Consider the following 20906-nt stretch of genomic DNA (forward strand, 5'->3'; position numbering starts at 1 on the left):
GCCTTACCTAGAATACACTGTGCCTTCCCTCCGCCAGACAGCTTTTTGTGTATTTACTATGAATATCGTTGGGTCTTTTGAGCAATTGAGCCAATGTGTATTCTCAGAAACCCATTTCACACTCGAGTGTGAAATGTGTCTGTCTGTGTCCCTCATTCACAGAACCGGCTTTCTACGTCATGACATAAGCGCACAATATAAACACCACACACATGTCCTGGCCTCGTTCTCTTCATTTTTGATTCTTGAGACAGCAGAGAGGCAGCAATGGCACCAGCGTAAAAAAAGGTTTGTCCAGAGCAAACTCATCGACGCGAGGACGCCTAAACGAACGGTAGCCACCGCGACCGCCTAAACCACTTTCAGGACAAGCTGCTTGAGGCTGCAGCATCAGTCCTGCTTGGTAAAATAAAGGCTGAACTCAGTGGACATTGGACAATATTTTGCAATAGGCTTACTCGCGTATAAAGATTTCCCGCTTTCCAAACGGGAACTAGTTGCAGTTTGTATTCGATTCATGGAGGATGGAGGACTCATCAAAGAGCGGGCAGTGGAATTTATTGACACCGCGGATTTGACTGCACGGTGCATCACAAAGCGCTCCTAAAAGAAACCTTTCCGAGCGCACTATATACACTGCAATTCTCACTGGCTAAATGTAGTGCTTTGCACTCTGTAGCCAAACAAAGCATCCCTGGATATTAGCAATACATTGCCAGCTTTGTTTTGTGTATCAAGTGGTTCCCCCCCCTTTTCTCTCTCATGTAGCCTACATCTGACTGGTGCAGCGATATGCTTGTGGTTCAAGAAAGTACAAAATAAAAGTCTTTGTCATGGTTAATAATTTACCAATCATCTACCAACTTGTAGGCTACCCGTGTCTAAGCTAAAACATAAACATGTAGGTCTCCTACATACTTTGGTAAATAAATCTGGTTATTTGAAGAGGAGGTTATTCAACTCTCCAGCTGTCTATCTGCGGCGACCCCCCCCCGGCCTACCACGTATTTGCCTGGCCTTACTCATAAAGAGATCCTGCGTCCGCCACTGCTCTGGGAGAAGGATGCGGCTGCTGAAGGCCACCACAGCACGCCACAGACTCAGCTTCTTTCCCTCAGCTGCCAGGCTGCTCAATGAGTCTGGCTTCCCTCCTCCCCCGCCCCCAAGGGTCACTGAAACTTGACACTGGCAATGACATTGCACTACTGAACACTATGGCACTTTATATTTATCTATTTTCTTGCACGGTGTTGTTTTGTGTTTGTTGACATTTATGTTATATGTGAAAAAAGAGAAACACAACAATGTAATTGCCAAAGCAAATTCCTATGTGTATTACACAATGGCTAATAAAGGAATCTGAATCTGAATCCTCCTCCTCAGCTTTTCTCAAACGTGAACAAGTATAAAAGAACAAAAATAACCAGTAGCTATTAATTACTAGGCAACAAGCTATTCATAATCAGATTTTTTTTTGTGCTAAATGTGATACATTTGAAGTGGGTTGCTCACACAGAGCACTTCAGACAACACCACTGTACATCACATGAAAATAACATATCTTGTACGCAGTTTAGTTAGAAATGCATGAGTAAAACAGACATAAAACACAATAATAGATCAAGCCACAGTGACCTCTAGCTGTAGCTGGGACAAGATGTAAATGTTATATATGAAAACGAAAGTAGACTACGGTACAGAAGTAATACATCTTCTTTGTCCTTCTAGTGTCTTAAGGCCATTGGCTTTAGTGTGAACTCAATATGCGGATTTATTTCCATATTTTTCTAGTGCTATGGAGCAGCTGCTACAACACAGGCAACGTCCCAGGTAAGGTTAAGTTATACAGTAATATACAACTTAGGCTATAAAAGTGTGTTATTCTTGAACTTGAGCTCCGGACAGGGAAGGGAGTGGCAACATGGAGTTCTAGGATGTTTAACTAACCCTATCTCTCTAAACCTAACCTACGCAACCCCTCCTCACTCTCAACCTAAATGTAGTGGAACGCAGTGAGCTGGGATTGAACCCGTGGATCCCACTCCCCAGTCCGACGTGTGACACCTCATCCGCACTGCCAGCGAGCGAGCGTTCTGACGGCGACGTCGCGCGATAAACCGTCCTCATTTGGGGCGATATGGAGCGTCGGCCATGATCCATCGCGTTGCGACGTAGCATTAACCAATCATATTAATGGTGGGAAAAGTACTATATTTTTGGACTTGAGTAAAAGTATCAATACTGCGATGTAGAAATACTCTGTTAGGGCGCGCTCTCACCAAAAGTTGGCTGGCCGCTGTTAAACGCAGGGTGTGCGCGGCCACATTTTTTTGCAGCCAGCGGATTCTAAAAAAACGCTGTGACGCACCTGTCACTCACATTCAAGACCGTCCCAGTAGCTCGCACCGCCACTAGACACTAGCCACTAGACAAAAAATGTCTTTGCACTTTCACACTTGGGGTTCGTACATCTACATACACATTCAGATTTCAAATATAAAGTACTTACCCCATGGCCACGGATGTTACAATCATGTACGGGCCCTCATAAGTATCCGTATCTTCCGTATTAAATGTATATCAATAAAAAGCATTTTAATCCAATCAGTGGTCATTTTCTCCGTATGCTTTCAACTGCGCGACCCTAGCGGTTGAGAGGTGTATTGCACTGTTAGTACATTATAACTCTATGGGGAAATGGCCACCAATAGGATTAAAATGCTTTTTATTGAACAATACGGAAGATACGGGTACTTCTGAGGACCCGTACATGATTGTAAAATCCGTGGCCATAGGGTAAGCACTTTATATTTTAAATCTGAATGTGTATGTAGATGTACGAACCCCAAGTGCACAAATCATAAAGTACTGGGTGAGATGCAACAGCTACAACCAGTTGGTCCACTGAGAGCACCATTGCTTCCTGAGTCTTGGGACGGTCCACCTTCGACTCACCCGATTGGACAGAGGGGGAAAATCAGCTCCTGCCTCCAGCAGATTTATGCTTCTTCGTGCAGAGCGGATAAACGCAAGGTCTGCGCGACAAGCGGAAAAATCTGCTCTTGCGTGAATCCACGCATTTGCATTGACAAAGCATTGGCAGATTCTGCCCCAGAGGTAAAATAAAAGTGCGGTGGGAGCGCGCCCTTACAAGCAAAAGTCCGGAATAAAAAATGTACTTGAGTAAAAGTACAAAAGTATTGGTATCAAAATGTAGGTTAAAGTAGGCTACCAAAAGTAGAAAGTAGCTACTCATGGTGCAGAATATCCCATTTCAAGTTACTCAATGTATAAAAATATTATACTAAATCTATAAATAATAGCAGATCAACAAGCTCACAATGCCTTGCATCACTTTATCTGCTATTTTCAAATAGCTAAAATGTATGTAGGGCTGAAGTGGTTAATGTATGTTTTGTAATGATAATCAAAATCTACAAAGTAACTAGTAACTAAAGTTTTCAAATAATTGTAGTGGAGCAAAATAGGCTACAATATTTGCCTCTGACTCTGAGATGTAGTGGAGTAGAAGTAAAAGTATTGGAAATTGTAAATACTCATGTAAAGTGCAAATACCTCATAATTGTACTTGAGTATATGTTACTTTCCACCACTGCTATTAAATGAATAAATAATAGGAGCGGACTTGTGGAAAGGAATAAGCTACAGTGCGGCGCGTGCGCACACACACACACACACACACACACACACACACACACACACACACACACACACACACACACACACACGGTCTCCTTCAGATATTCTTTTCTCCACATGCTGCACATGATAGTCTACGCAAGTAGCCTAGCATCATGCACAAACACAACACTTAAATTCTTCTTAAACAACCTCTATCACTATGTTTGCCTGTTTGACTGAAATAAACGTGGCCTAAATGAAGTGAGGGTCTCACTCACTGTATGAAAAGAGTCCCGCAGGCCGCAGGTGCAGGACAAACAACAGTTCATCTATTTGATGAACTGTAAAAAATAAGCGCACACTCATAGAAAAAGCTATTTATTTTCTCCGCTATTTATGTATTGCTGTCAACGTTTCGATCAGTTAGAAGTTCATCAGGAATTTTACATTTTCATTAGGAAACGTAGCCTATGTATCCCACATTTTCAGGACAATTCCCGAAGAAGCAATAAATAAATGCGGCTGTGGTGGAAGTGGAAAGTAACTAGTAGCCTACATGTACTCAAGTACTATAGGGCAGGCCTACTTAAAGGACAACTTTGTTTTTTTACAACCAAGGTTTATGTTTTAGATTGTAATTAAAGTAAATAAAAGCAATTTTCGCGATCTTTTTTACAGTGGGCGGGGGCATTCTGTCCGGTGGCTATATGTATTTTTTTACACAATAACCCTGCATTTTCTTTATTATTATTTACAGTAGCTCTTCTAGCCCCCAATAACTCACATCTGGCCATCAAAGACCGGACCTTTTTTATTGTGTAAAAAAGGCATATTTATAGCCACCGGACAGAATGCGAAAATTGCTAAAACTATAGAAAAAGAAAATAACACTCATCTTTTATTTACTTTAATTACAAGCTAAAATATAAACCTTGGTTGTAAAAAAACAAAGTTGTCCTTCAAATACAATTTTGAGTTATTTTTACTTTACTGGAGTATTTCCAAGTTTCAATACTTTTACTTCTCCACTACTCTCAGAGGCAAATATTCCTACTTATACTCCACTACACAATTATTTGAAAACTTTAGTTAAAACATACATTAACCACTTTAGCCCAATTTTATACATAGGCTATTTGAAAATAGCCGATCTATAAGCTCACAATGTATCACCATGCATTGTGAGCTTGTAGATCTGGCCTGCAACCTATTTTCAAACATTTTAGTACTTTCTTTTACTTTAGGTACTTTAAGTATATTTTGATGCCAATACTTTTGTACTTTTACTGAACATTGGCCTTTTACTTGTTGTAACAGAGTAGCCTATTTCTTCACATTGTTTAGTAAATGATATGTTATGATATCTGACTACTTCTTCCACCACTGAATAGTGGAGCTTTTTTCACTCACTGTAGCCTATAATGTTTGATGGTGGTTGTTGAACTTTATAGGCTATAAATAAAATATGAAGTAATGAGGGTCTCACTAGCCTACTGTGTTTAGAACAATCCTCAAATATGAAGAACAAAGTGATGTGCAGTAGCTGATGTGTTGTCCGTCCACTAGGTATTTGAAAATCCAAGTTCCTACTCTTTATAAAACATCTGACAATAAAAAAGAATAGCCTATACTATAGATGTATATCGAACAGGCACAAAGCACTTATTTTTTTCACTCTATGACAAAGCAGTGTGCAGATCTCAACCAGGTCCACAATGGAAACAAGTTCCTTTAGGTTTTTTTGTGTTATCCTTTTAACAACCATTGTAAAATCCTACCTCTGTAGGCTACTGTTTACAAATCTGTTAATAAAGCATTTAATTAATAAATAAAAAACAATAAAAAGTGTTTGGGGCCGGGGCACATCCGCGAAACCTCGCTCAAATAGAGACCCTGCGAGCGAAAATAGGAGGGGTGGACGACGTCGCTGCACGGTTCGTTGTCGCTCGCGGTAGGTCATGACGGTCTCATTGAAAAACATGCATTTTAATGAGATTTCATCGCTCGCGTCGCGTCGCATCGCATCGCTGGCAGTGCGGATGGGGTGTTACCAGTCATGCCAATAGGGCTGAGCCCGATTGGCAGGTCTGTTGCACGGCGCTACTGGCTATTTTGACTGTGGGGGCTACATAAAGTTTGTCGGACAGTTGGGACGTCGGAATAATGGGAGGTCGACCCCTTTTAAAGAGGGGCACTGAGAATCTCTTGAGAGGCTTCAGTTTGATGATGGTAGATGCTAGCTTTTATTAGCCTTGTATCAAGACTATCAAAGGCGCCGATCCTGTGAGTGCTTCCTCGATCGAGCCCCTGGGAGAAATGACGAGCCCCCACCTCAAACTCCGCCCCACAGGGCCAGATTTACATTACATTAATTTGATAGCTCACCTGGGGTGAAAGTGGCTTAAAGTTCTTGCCGGAACCCCAACCTTCATCTCATCAGTTTTCCTCATTCATGCATCCCTGAACACATGCATTCAATTTAGTTATGCCTGTACAGTATGGTGTAGAAATTACAAGCACATGATATCATGCATAGAAAATGATTTATTTAAATCAAATGGTAATAATGTGTTAACGTCAAAACTTCAATATCAGTTTCAAACTCAACAATTAGGCTACTTTTTTTTAAATTACATTATATATTACAAATATGCAAAAAAATAAAAGAAAATCAATATCAACCTGTCCTCAACAGTTACTTTTCTTTTAAATTAAAGCAGTTGATATAATTTATAGCAAAATAAAACCAAATGCATGATGTATGTTCCACAGATGTTTTTTTTACCACAAAATCTCAATATCACATACTTTTGTTTGAAATGTAATTAAACAAGACTATAGTTCATCCTCAAACAAACTATCCTAATAATGTGTCTGTCAACTACATTTTTTTTTAGAATGTTGGTGGATTTTAATCAACCTATGCTAGTGCACCTCAAAACAATCGAGCTTACAGGAATAATAAACCAAACGCACCCTTTCCAGGAGTGTTTTGCTGTAATGTATTACTGCTCAGTGATCTGCTCTGGTGTAGCTGTGTTCCGTGAGCAGAAATAACTTATCAGAAATAAGACTTCCGGTTGATGATCTCTTCATAAGAGTATCCTCTAGTCTAGAGTAAAAAGAAGCCATTGAAAACCATTGAAAAACGGTTCATTTGCACATTAAAACCATGAATTAAGCATTTAAACGAAACTATACAACACATATTATGTTTCTGTGTAACAAAAATGTTTTTTTAAACATTCAAAATGTATCTAAATGGATAAATGCTGTTCAAAGGAGTGCATAGCCTATAGAAATTGGACACTGGACCGGAGACGGCTGGGGATGCCAACACTTGTGACATACGCACGCATTCGGGGAGACCCCCTCTACACCGCCACACTCTCCGCTATGTGGGAGAGGTGTAGAAAAAAGTGTGGCGGACCGTCCAGTGAGATCAGAGGTCAGAAAAGTGCTGTTTTCAGACAATAGTGGACACTGGACCGGAGACGGCTGGGGATGCCAACACTTGTGACATACGCACACGTTCGGGGAGACCCCTTCTACACCGCCACACTCTCCGCTAAACGGGAGAGGTGTAGAAAAAAGTGTGGCGGACCGTCCAGTGAGTAACTGTCAGTTAAGGTGACCTCAATGTTTGTTTATGGTTATCATATGCTTTACAAAACATTCCTTAAATATCTATTAACCATTTGTAGATGTTATTAAGAGCCCTAATGTAAAGTGATGACTATTCATTATTTACAAGCATTTGTTAATGTCGCCTCCATGTTTGTTCATATTTAACAAACATTTGTAAATAATGAATAGTCATCACTTTACATTAGGGCTCTTAATAACATCTACTAATGCTTTATAGATATTTAAGGAATGTTTTGCAAAGCATATGTTAAACATGAACAAACACTTCGGTCACATTAACAGACATTTATAAATACATTCCTAAACCTTATTTTGTGATAGCTAAAATCAAGATTAAATAATGATAAGATGATTTATAAATGTTCTACAAACAGCTTGTCTATGATTACTTCTTTATCTACAGATTGCTTATACATGTTATATACATTTAGTTATAAATGTTTAAATAATAATTTACACATGGCTTACTCATCAATAGTTAACTAATTACTAATAGTGTATAAAAGATTTTTAGCGTTGGTTATACATTATGTAGTAAACATTTACAAATGTTCATGTTTAAAGATTCTACAATGTTATTATACATTTTAGAATAATTTACAAAGGCATATAGATAGCTTGTAAATGATTAGTAACTTATCTACAAATAGCATATAAATAGTGTATAATTTTAGTTACAAATGATTTATTAATCCTTTACAAACGTATATAAATGGTTTATTCATGATTAGTTTACTATTTGCTAATGTCTTAATAATAACATATAAATGATGTTTAAACAGTTTGTAAATGTTTAGTTACACACTTACAAATGTCAATAAACAGTTTGTTCATGTTTATTAATCATTTACAAACTGCTTATAAATGTTAATAGATGATTTATAACAGGTCGTTATTGTAAAGTGCTACCAATACATGACAAGGTAATAACGATCTCACATTTCATAAACATCATGGCAATATCAACATCATACATTTCATAAACCCCTCAAAACATTACCTGGAAATATAATATTTATATATTTCATAAGGCTTTACATAGTATATTTCATATAGACTTTATTAAGTGACCAGTGTGATCTCGGGCCAATAACATTTTGGGTGCGTTCTTTTTAGGTCGACAGCTCTCCTCCTTTTGGCATACAAAATATTTCTGTTGCATGGCACCTTGACCCCCATGTCATACATTTTACTCTGTTTAGACCGGTTGCAGTCTATTAGTAAATGTCCTATTGCAGGGGTCTTCAACCTTTTCAGGCCAGGGACCCCCAAACTGATGGGGTGATGGAGCAGGGACCCCCTACCTCATAGGGTAGGGGGGGTTACCACATATATTGTATATTTATGTAAAATGGTGTTTTATATGTATAAACATGAAAGAAATTGTTGCCTGCTCCTATACGCACAGGTTGTCCCAGTAGTAGCCATGGTTCACATGACGCTCGTCTGTCACAATTGGGTCATCGTGATACTTGTTCCTTTTTTTTGAAAATGTTACATTTACAACCAGTACGTCTACATAAACATTCAGATTTCAAATATAAAGTGCTGACCCCACGGCCACGGATAGCTCACATGTCTAAGTACCCGTATCTTCCGTATTGTTCAATAAAATACAATTAATCCGATCACCGGCCATTTCCTTTTTCTTTTTTAGTAATGTATCAGGGTGCAATACACCTCCCAACCGATAGGGGCACATATTTGGAAGCATATGGAGAAGATTTGGAGAAAATGGCCGGCGATCGGATTAAAAAACTTTTAATTTAACAATACGGAGGATACAGGTAGGCTACTTAGACCTGTACATTTTAACTTGTAACATCCGTGGCCGGGGGGGAAGCACTTTATATTTGAAATCTGAAAGTTTATATAGATGTGCTGGTTGTAAATGTAAATCTATTGAAATATGTCATGTTATGTTTAAAGACAAATTGACATTAAAAAAAAAAATGTTTTTTTTAATCAACAACAATTTCGCGGACCCCCTGCAGTACCTCCGCGCAGGGACGCCAAGGGGGGGGGGGGGGCTTCGGGTCCAGCGCGGACCCCCTATTGAAGACCTCTATTGTCTCTATACTGTATGTGTACTCTGTCTGGCATAGGGCATTCCGTGGTTCTCACGAAGCAACTCATTTAATTAACTACTCCTCTCACAGGGAGTCTTCCATGTACTGTTAGCCACATCATCTTGCATTGCCCCCGTAAGGCCCGTTCAAAGTCACTACAAGGCCGCTATTCAAGCACTTACCAGGCGTTTACTGTGTTCCTGTGAGCAATCTAATCTTTAATATTCACAAGTCCTCTATATAAGGCATCGCTTATTAAATTATAGATTATTTTATTTGACTAGGTGCAGCAGTTAATATTCAAAGTGTTGTGTTTAGTCGTGAAATCCCCGTAGGTCAATTTATAGTATGGCAGCAACAATCTGCCCCTGCCCCTATGCTTCTCCCACTTTTGGGGGTCTCCCACCCAGGTTGCTCCACACAGAATGCCCCTAGCCACATTTAAAAACAATGCAATTAACAATTTGTTGCCAACATCCAGTGCGCCAAGTCCTCCCTCTAAAGTGCTCTTGTACATGAGGGCTCGTTTCGTCACCTCACGGTTGTTGCCCCATATCAAACGTACACACATCTTATTTATTCTTTTTATACATGTCTCAGGTGGGGGAAATATTGTAGCCAGAAACACCAATTTAGACAAAGCAAATGTTTTCACTATCCCTATTCTTGACTTATAGGTTGTGTCCCTAACTTTCCATTTATCTATTTCTTCTTGAATCTCCGTTTCTTTTCTGTCACAGTTTTTCTGTACACAGTTGTTGCTAAAAAAATATTCCAAGGATTTTCATTTCCTCTTTCACATCCATGAGCAAGTCTGGCTTCTCATTCTCCTCTCCTATCCATACAGCCTCCGTTTTCGCCTCATCTAACTTATCCCCCACGGCTTGCTCATAGAGGCGAAAGTGTTCTCTAACAAATTCAAGTTCATTTTGTTTTTTTATGAAGGCAGTTACGTCGTCCGTATGTCGTACGTGGACACCTTGGCTACTGTTCCATTAATTTGGATACCTTCTATTTAATTCAATGCATCGTTCTTTATTCTGTTAAGTAAAGGGCCGCGCTCAGCTTGTTACTTGTCATTTGGCTAAGTCATTTGGCACCATGTTGTTTACAAACATGAAGTGAGCGTGCGGAGGGGGGCCGCCATCTTTCGGCGACCCCCTGGCCCAGTCACGAACGGCCCTCCGCACCGGGCACGAGGCCCGGGCTACGCGAGGCCAGCCGAGAGTCCTCGGCGCCCAGATATCGTTCCGTCTAAGTAAAGTAAACGCTCCGGACAGGGACGGACGGTGGCTCGACTGGCGTCGGACCGTCAGCTCGATCCCGAGATCCAACTAGGAGCTTTTTAACTGCAGCAACTTTGAGATACGCTTTTGGAGCTGAAATTACCGCGGCTGCTGGCACCAGACTCGCCCTCCAATGGCTCCTCGTCAAAGGATTTAAAGTCCACTCATTCTTATTAGAGGGCCTCCAAAGAGTCCTGGAATGCTATTTTTCGTCACTACCTCACCGTGCCGGGAGTGGGTAATTTGCGCGCCTGCTGCCTTCCTTGGATGTGGTAGCTGTTTCTCAGGCTCCCTCTCCGGGATCGAACCCTGATTCCCCGTTACCCGTGGTCACCATGGTAAGCACGTTGCGTATCATCGAAAGTTGATAGGGCAGACACTCGAATGACACGTTGCCGCCGCGGAGGGCGGGCGAATCGGCCCGAGTTTATCCAGAGTCACCAAAGCGGTGCCTCTGGCGTCCGCACGCCGGTTCCATATATCCGGGCTGGGACAAGTTGCTCGTTGGCCCAGGAAAGATTTTCAAAGGAGGGGGCCATGACAGAGCCCAGGTCTTCCCAGGCTCGTCGAGGACCTCCAGGGTGCCCGTCCGCCCGGCCATGCCCGAGCGGAGGCCTCTCCCTCGCCTGCCGCCCTCTGGCGTCCGCACGCCGGTTCCATATATCCAGGCTGGGGCAAGTTGCCCGTTGGCCCGGGAGAGATTTTCAAAGGAGGGGGCCACGGCAGAGCCCAGGTCTTCCCAGGCTCGCCGAGGACCTCCAGGGTGCCCGTCAGCCCGGCCGTGCCCGAGCGTAGGCCTCTTGTCTTCCCATAAGCCCGATGGCCACCGTGGCCTCCAAATTCATGGTTCTTTCCCACCTGTCGGGGAGGGGGGAAAGGGACCCATGGCCATCGCCGCTCGGCCCACCCGGGCAGCCCCGAGACGGAGCCTCGTGCCGGGCTTCGCCGCGGCCAAGCTCCATAGCTACGCTCTGGAGCGAGTGGGCGTCTCGACCGGGAGACTTTTTCACAGGAGGGAGGCAGGGACGAGCCGGACCCCTCCTGGGCCATGGGGAGGGGACAGGGAGGTACGATGCGGAGATCCTGGGCAAGGCGGCCCGCGCCGCTGCCCCAGACAGAGCCTCGCCTCGGGTATCGCCACGGCCAAGCTCCATAGCTACGTTCTGGAGCAAGTGGGCATCCCGACCGGGAGACTTTTTCACAGGAGGGAGGCGGGGGCCAGCCCTAGCTATCCTCTGGCACCAGTGGCCGATTGCCCCCCCGAGCGAGATTTCACGCAGGGGAGAGGCTGGGTGCCCACGGCACCGAGGGACCTCTGGACTGGAAAAATCTAGACTTTTTTCCGAAACCTCCAGGAACCATGGCCCTGTGTGGCACGGGGACGCCCCCAGGATGGTGCCTCGCGCCCGGGCACGGTCCCTGGCACGGTCCCTGGCTACCCTCTGGCACCAGTGGCCGCTGGGGGCCACGAGCCCTCCGCCGGCCTCGGGCGACCCACGGACCGGGAGGTACCGGCCCTTTTGGCCCGAAAAAGAGCAGATCGACAAGCCAAAAAAAGTTGAGATTTTCGGCCGGGGGTCCTCCAGGGGGTCCCCGGGGACCTCTGGAGCCCATGTGGACACTGGGAAAATGTTTAATTTTTTTTCAAAGAACCATGATTTCGGGGGCCCGCGGCCCCCACCACTACCCAGGGAAGACGCCTCTTCCTGGGCATGGTCCCTAGCTATCCTATGGCACCAGTCGGCTTTTCTCTTGACTTCCCCCTTCACACAGGGGAAGGGCCAGGGAGCCCAAGGCCTCACGGCACACTGCCGGGTGCACACTCGCCCGCTCTACCCGCCCCGGGAGCCACCGTCCCTGGGCACGGAGGTGGTCCATGGACCCCTGATGGGGACCATGGACCGGGGAGGGCGGTATTGCGCCCCACGACAACAGGCTTTTACAGGCTTGTGGATCTGCTCTTTTTCCAGCCTTTTTGAGCCCGGATTCCGGCTGTCGGAGCAGCGGGCTGTCGGAGCAGCGGGGCGTAACCGTCCCCGACGTCGCCGCGCACCAGCTTTTGCCACTAGATCGTAGTGGCCTCGTCCTGTAGGGCCCCGACTGGGCTTGGCTTCTTTTGCTCTACATTAGAAGAGTTGGGGCGGGGGGCGTTGTCACATTCTAATACAGCCCGAATAGCCCATCTTAGCACCAGCCTCAGTGGCTTGCCTTGTTAATCATTACACTCCCAACCCACACCTCCAAGGATCGATGTTGTTTCAGGAACGGGGCTCACTTTTTCAATGCTTAATGTTGTTATATCAATAATATACCATTACATATCCATCCCACTGTTTGTGGAATCTTACTTATATGAAACAGTCAAGACATGCAGGAAATAATGTATTTGATCGCATATCTGTCCAGGTGTGAACGTGGGATACAACATGACACAGACATGACTGCATCAACTGGTGACCCGTGGTTTTATAACAAATATAAATAAACTGATCATTTAATAGCTGTAGAAACAAGTCAATGATGTTGGTATAGTCACACCATGAAACACAAACTCTTGTATGAAGTCTGACAAATGCACAATAGCCTAATAAAAACAGAACAGCAACTGAACTGTCTATATCAGATAGGTCCATAAATTGCTTTTGTCTCATGTGCTCACACATAAATTGATGGTGTTCCAAACAAATAAGCAAGTAATGATCAGAACTTTAGAAATGCACAACATTGCATAGGTAACTGCAGTAATAAACAGTGAGGACACCATTTGATCTGGTGGTGCTTAACACACTGTAGGACCTACAGCAGGTGGTGCTGTTTTATGCTCTGCACATCGTTATGCAGCAACGAACAATTCCACTTTGCTCTATGGGCCCTATTCCGGGCCGAAGTGGCTAAAGCCACCAATATAGGATTTAGGACTAGACAAGGGGCGTTACCCCGCAAAAGTTGCTATTCTGGGACACCTGCACTACCCGTTACATTATGCATAGGTGTGGTTTGGGCGTTACAATGATAAAACCTTGCCAGATGCCATTAGCTTTAGCACTGGCATGACTGGGGTTTCATTATCCAACACACAGCCTGCAAAACGGTCTTTTTGATCAAGAAATCAAGCTCCCCTATTGGTTCCTGTCTCACCTCTGTGCTCCAGACTAGCTGACACCTTCTCACCCACACAGTGGGGGGTTCCATTGTCTTTTAAATAGCCATTCAATTGCACTCTGCTCAGTCAGTTAGCTCACTCACATATTATGGCAGGCAGAAACATTATAACATAGTAATTTAGTTGTAATGGTAACTGCAGATTCTGTATGTAAAATCTTTATATAAAAAAAAGCGTATAAAATAGTGCAATCTGTAGCGTCACATTAAACTCTTGAGGGAAACATGGAGCCTATATAAACGCTGAAGCCACTGCCTAATTACGTGACTATCTCCATTGTCCAAAACACTGGATATCTCTTGACAAACCAATATTAGTATTATTCATAATAATACTATTCACATTATTTGCCTATTATGCCTAAGTGTAAAAGCGTCTCCTTCTATCATCACTTTCTGACAACAGCGCAACACGTTGGTATGTTTCCACATGTGTCCAATCCTGCGCAAAATATCTGATCTACAAGCACAACACAGTTGCTGCGTGACAAGCTGTATGCTTGTAGATTTGATCTTTTTCCGCCGCTTCTATCAGCTGTCCACGCTGACAGAAGCGTCTCCTGTCCTGTCTCTCTCTGTCCCGTCTCTCTCTGTCCCTCTCCTCCCCATGTCAGCGCAACAAGAGAACACATCGCTATGTTCCACAAATGCAGTGATGTTGCTAGGTTTTCAATGCAATGGGTCCTGGGATGCAAGGGTGGTCTTTTAGATGGGTCCCAGGGACATTTTATGGGTCCCACAAAAATGCACAGCGTTTAACTCGTGTTTCATCTTATATGGTTATATTCATGTAGAACATGTATCTGAAAGAAAAGTACACAATTCCAAATCCGACAACTAGTACTTGTAGTACTTGTAGTACTTGATTTTTTTTTTTTACATTAACCACTTGAATCCTAGTATCCCTTTTCTGAGGAGAACTTTAGCCAAAAATAGCAGATCTACAAGCTCACACTTGTGAGCTTGTAGATCTGCTATTTTTGGAGTTATAGGTGTGTAGAGGGGAAAAAGAGCAGCAAAAGTTTATCTGAAACACAATTTTATACAATATAGAGGGGGTCCCTGCTTCATCTCTCTCTCAACTAGGGGGTCCTTGGCCTGAAAACACTGAAGACCCCTGCTCTACAGGGAATTATTTGATATCTGGCTGCACGGACAGACACAAGAATCACAGCTGCCATTAATTAGTGCTGTTCAGTGTTGATTGCCTAGTGGTCAAATTGGGGTCAACGAGCCATCGTTAACTTGCTTTGAAGTTGGGCTGTTGCGCAGCACTTTCACTCTCTCCCTCTAGCAGCAGCTCGCAATGCCCTGAGACAGAGTGAGAATACTTCTCCATACGGCGGTGTTTTACCGAGATTTTTCTTGTTTCCTGCACTATGCCTTGTAATCCGCGGACGGCTTTGAAATCCACGGATGGCCTTCAAATCCGCGGTAATTTCCGCTAAATTGTAGTGCGTCCCATGGACGCAACGAGGGTGCCGTGAATGCGTCCTTTTTCAATATGGTGCGTCAGAGACGCAGGACGCAGGCCTATGAGCATCTCTGCAAATGTGCTCATTCCTGCGCTAAATATCTGATCTACAAACATAAAACAGTCGCTGCCTGACCTCTGCTTGTAGATCAGAACTGTTGGCGCAGCATTGGGCTGCCAAATTTTGCGAGAGAAATAAGCAGTCAGGTCTATGAAAATGTTACTGCATGCGTTGTGCCCTGACAAAACAGTGAGGCATGAAACCTTGATCCTGTACCTTGCCTGTAGACCTGTTCGCAATTTGGTGTTGGGGGAATTTCTCACCTGAACTGAGTCAGTGGGTCCCTAGACATGAAAAATCACGGAGGTGCTTGTCCGCCAGAGTGGCAGGAATGGCGCAATGGCCAAATCAAAAATGGCCGCCATCGACTATGATGAAAATCCAACTTTTTTGTTTCTGAATGTATTTACAAATGTAATACCTCCATTTAGACTAATTGTGGTGTGTGGAATTCATTTCTGATATTGTTATGACCATTCTGGGTGATTTTGACCTTGAAAGGTCATGGTCAAGGTCATTTTGTTATTCTGAAGACCTTGGCCATAACTTGGCCATTGTTAGGAGTAAAAACAGGTGCAATGAGTCTTATCCAACTAATTCTGACATTTAGAATTCATTTCTGATATTGTTTTGACCATTAAGGATCATCTTGTCATTGAAATATCAATGTCAATGTCATTTTTCAATAATTAAATTACGATTTTGTACTTTACTGTGCCTTTTATTGTATTGCTTTTCATAATAATTTGTTTTATTTACAGCAAAAGACATACATGAGAAAAGTAATTCTAAACATCACCTTTTAACTTTTATTCTAATTGGGTGTTGAATTTAGCAAATAAGACTATGTAGGAATTAATGTCATGATCTGTGTCTGTTCTGTATTCCTGTTGTGTTTCTAGTGTTATTTGTTAGTAGTTTTAGATAATGTTTTACTTTTTTCTTGTGTTCCTTTGATTTTGAAGTATTGTGTATTCCTTTTTTCTTATTTGGAGTTTTACTTTACACCTGTGGCACCACAAGGACAAAGCTGCATATCCAGTGATAGCACAGGTACAGGCACTGCACACTACGCTAGCTGCAAATCAAAGTTGCCCAGAGCAGTTTGAGGCCCTGATTGGACAATTGGAGAAGTTGAATCAGGACTTTCTGGAGTTTGAGAAGGAGTGCGAAGCCAAGTCAGAGCTCTGCCAATTCTTTGGAGTTTGGCTAGAGTTGGTGGCCGTCATCAAGAATGCTGTAGTCCATGCACGTGCACACATAGACATCAAAGGGGGCTTGAGCCCCTGCCCTTTTGTCTGTCGGTAAAAAGTGCCCTTGTCTCCTCTGACTGTAAACTGTAGAAACCCCTGCGCGCACCTGCAGTAAAGCTTACTTAATTGAGACCCGTGCCGTGCAGTGCTCGCGCAGAATTATAGTTGATTTACAAGCTCACAACGCGTCGCAACGCCAGGCATTGTGAGCTTGTGGATCGGCTATTTTTTGGGTGCGCGATACCGCCCGGCAAACGAAGTATATTATACACAATCGAAACCTAACTGAGGCCACAACTGAACGCAGTGAATGCACGCAGAACACGGACCAATTGTTTGAGACAGATTAGGTATGTATGGACCAAAAATATATATATATAGCTGTTAAATTACTTGTCAAGCAGGAGCCTATATCTCTCTCTCTCTCTCTCTCTCTCTCTCTCTCTCTCTCTCTCTCTCTCTCTCTCGGTGTCAGCAGCAGTGGTGGGAAAAGTACTCAATTTATTTACTTAAGTAAAAGTACTCATTATACAGAAGAATAAGTGGCGTCGTTAGGCGGGGGCTTCGGTGGCTATAGCCACCAATGTTTTATCCAAAGCCACCAATAAAAAAATTATAAAAAAAAGTTGTTTTAATTTTTTTTTAAAATATATCTATAACCTAACCCTAAAACCGAAATAAAGTAACAAAAAACGGGTAAAAAAGTACCCGAATCCGACGAATATCCGCAAAATTTCGGGACACATGCCCTTTTGAAATTCCAGCCCCTGCCTCTCCAAATCTCTCTGCACGTCTCTGCTGTAGTCTCTGAAAGAGAAGGAAACTGGGATCTACATGCGGCTACTGTCGAGGACTCCATGCCAATCTTTGCAGAATGTGACTGCATAAACTACCTGCGTCATGGCTCATGGTATCTTGAACAAATCAAAGTGCTAGAGTTCACACATCCTGAGCTCTACCGGCGCTTCTCTCTAGGCCAGTGGGTTGTTCAGGATCGACCAGGCTGGTTCTGCGCTGTAGGAGGTGACATCAAGGTTGAGCAGACCATTCAGCGAGTGTCGAAGGGTCCAGGAGGTCACTATGTAGTAGGAGCCACACACAATGCCAATTCTGTGGCAGAGTTCGAGCTCTTGTTCCACGAGATTGGGTCAATCACCAATGTCCTCAACCTTCTCACCAACAACAACACCATGAAACACACAGAAAGCCATCTCCAGCATGCATTGAGTACCACTCGGCGCCTTAAATTCAACCGGAATGTGTCGAAGCTGCTGGACTTTGTGCTAGAGCGTCAGAATCCATACTCAATAATGGTCAGTGTGCCTGTGCCACTGCACAATCTGCTCACAAAGCAAGCTGTTGACCGAGGGGTCGCTCCACGCTTGCTCAACTGTCTCACAAATGGGGAGCGTGTCTACAGCTCATACAGACAGGAAAGGTTAGTTGAGAAGACCAAGAAAATGAGCACAACCATACCAAAGCGGAAGCTACCGCAGTTCAACGAGCAACCGAAGAAGACACCAACAACCATTCTGAAGGAGCAGAAGTTAGCCTCATCCAAAGACATGGCCGAGGCACATAGGAGTATGGACATTGCTAAGGAGCGGGGCATGAACATCCGGCAGGTGTCATGATGTGCTCTCAGCATCTCCCCTGTTTGAAGGTGACCTTCCAGCTCATGTCAACAAGTCAAAACTTGTCAGTGAAATTGAGCCTGAACTTGACCTCACCCAATGGAGTCCAAAGTCTACTCTTGCCACTCATGTTGTGGTAGACTTCATGTCGAAAATACGGCAGATGCCACTAGCACGATTCCCTACTTTCGGTGCTGTCATCAACACCATCATCAGCTCAACATTATCCCTCTGCGAAGAGCCAGCGTTCATCCATCTCATACTTGATTCCTACATTGAGATGTCTCTAAAGGAAGGGGAGCGCATGCGGCGCACAGACTCAAGAACAGGAATCGACATCATTGGCATGAACAGAGACACACCTATCCCTCAGCAACTTGACAAGTTCTGGGCATCTGAGGAGAACAAGTGGAATGTCCAGCTGCTAGTTCGGGATATGGTGTGCAGTCGAGCCTGTGGCAATACTACCATCATTGTCAGCTCTGTTGTCTCTGAAGATGAGGTGCTCCCAGCAAAGACAGCTGGTGGTGAAGAGATCCCAGACCTCTTGAACTGGATTGAGGAGGCTGATACCAGATTGGTGGTGCATGTGGACTGGGCTGTTCGTGTGAAACAGAGCAAGAGAGTTATCATAGTCTTCAATGATACAGACACCTTCGCATTACTGCTGTACTACATCCCATACTTCCAAGCACTGGGGATGAAGGAGATCTGGCAACAGTATGGCACTGGTGAGAAGCGGCGCATGCTTCCACTGCATCAAGCAGTCTCTCATCTTGGAGCACCACTAGCCAAGACAGTGATCAAGGCACATATCCTACTAGAGAAGACTGCATGAGCAAGGTGGGGACCAAACATGCAGCTATGACGTGTGACCCAGTACAATATTTAACAAACTTTGGAGAGGCAGACACCTTGACAGAACAAGACACAGCATTGGCAGAGAAGTACTTGGTACGTGTCTGGGCAGGGGCTAGGTCAAGTACAACTGCTGAGACGTTTGATGACCTCAGGGTAGAAAGCTATACCAGTGCCAGTGCTGGAATTGATGCTCTCCCTCCCACAAGTAGTGTGATCAGAGGTCACATCAAACGAGGTGCTTTTCTGGTGCATAGGGCTTGCCACCTGCTTGTGACGGCCAAGGAACCTGAGGCAAGACTAGAGGCAATGAAACATGGATGGGAGGAGCACTTTGGTACACTCCTGCCATCCAAATGTCTGAAGCCCTTACCACCGAGTCTGCTCACAGTATGCAAGTGTGACACTCGGCGATGTGGCTGCCGTGCTGCTGGAGTTCCGTGCATTATATTCTGCCATGGAAAACAGGAAAAACCTTCATGTAAAAACCCATCACACTAACCTGCATGCACAGATATATGCTGCACTGTAAGAGAAAAAAGAAAGAAAAAAAAATGTTGTCTTATGATTTTATTTGTATATCACTTTTATTTCCATGTCTTATTTTCTAATTAAAGCACCCAAATCAAATAAAAGTCCAAGGGGGATATTTAGAATTGGAACATTTTTCATGTTCATGTCTTTTGTTAAAAAAAAAAAAACAGAAAAAAAAGGAAAAAGTACAATAAAAGTGTTTTAAAAAAAAAATTTGTTATTGAATAATGATATTGATATTGATATTTCAATGACAAGATGATCCTTAATGGTCAAAACAATACCATAAAGGAATTCTAAATGTCAGAATTAGTTGGATAAGCCTTATTGCACCTGTTTTTACTCCTAACAATGGCCAGGTTATGGCCAAGGTCTTCAGAATAACAAAATTACCTTGACCATGACCTTTCAAGGTCAAAATCACCCAGAATGGTCATAACAATATCAGAAATGAATTCCACACACCACAATTAGTCTAAATGGAGGTATTACATTTGTAAATACATTCAGAAACAAAAAAGTTGGATTTTCATCATAGTCGATGGCGGCCATTTTTGATTTGGCCATTGCGCCATTCCTGCCACTCTGGCGGACAAGCACCTCCGTGATTTTTCATGTCTAGGGACCCACTGACTCAGTTCAGGTGAGAAATTCCCCCAACACCAAATTGCGAACAGGTCTACAGGCAAGGTACAGGATCATAAATGGGGTTTATAATGGGGTTTATAGCCGAGGCCAATTTGCAACCCCAGTCCCTGGTTAGACCTTTCCATATAAATATTTACCTAATAAAAAATAATTTACAAAAGGACATGCATGAAGCTCTAATCTCAAGTATGAAATATATTTATATCTGCAAAGTAACTAGTAACTAAAGTTTTCAAATAATTGTATTGGAGTAAGTACAAGATTTGCTTCTGAGCTGTAGTGGAGTAGAACATTATTACCATTATGATGTAATTATATATATAATTATAATAATAATAATAATAATAGAAAGACGTGGAAAAACAAGCCCAAAGTCGCTTATAATAAGCAGACATGTCAACATACGACTTGCAGCGCAGCAGAGTCTGCTCTCTACAGCCGCTCGGCGGGCTTCTCTGTGGGGGGTCTCGAGGTGTAAAGTGCTCTAGGGAGGGGGAGAGAGGGGGAGAGCGATCAATTTAGCCGAAATAAAACGGCTGGGATGGGATACATGGTATGTATTTCATATTTATAATGAGTTTAAAAAAAAAAAAAAAAACGGAGATGGTTTGACACATATATTTAGGAAAAGTCATGA

The 20906-nt window shown here is 43.3% G+C and overlaps 1 protein-coding gene across 1 annotated transcript in view; it reads left to right on the forward strand.

The window, feature by feature from the left end:
- The first annotated feature begins 1711 nt into the window (after positions 1-1711).
- Positions 1712-20906, forward strand: part of LOC311044753 (uncharacterized protein) — a 66118-nt gene continuing 46923 nt past the window's right edge. Inside the window, exon 1 of the mRNA XM_084056526.1 lies at positions 1712-1830. Within this exon, the coding sequence (XP_083912652.1) occupies positions 1764-1830 (67 nt within the window). The 5' untranslated portion in view covers positions 1712-1763. The remainder of the gene's footprint in view (positions 1831-20906) is intronic.

Source organism: Gymnoscopelus microlampas, assembly GCF_963454915.1.
Source record: "Gymnoscopelus microlampas genome assembly, chromosome: 5".
In the NCBI taxonomy this organism is placed as follows: Eukaryota; Metazoa; Chordata; class Actinopteri; order Myctophiformes; family Myctophidae; genus Gymnoscopelus; species Gymnoscopelus microlampas.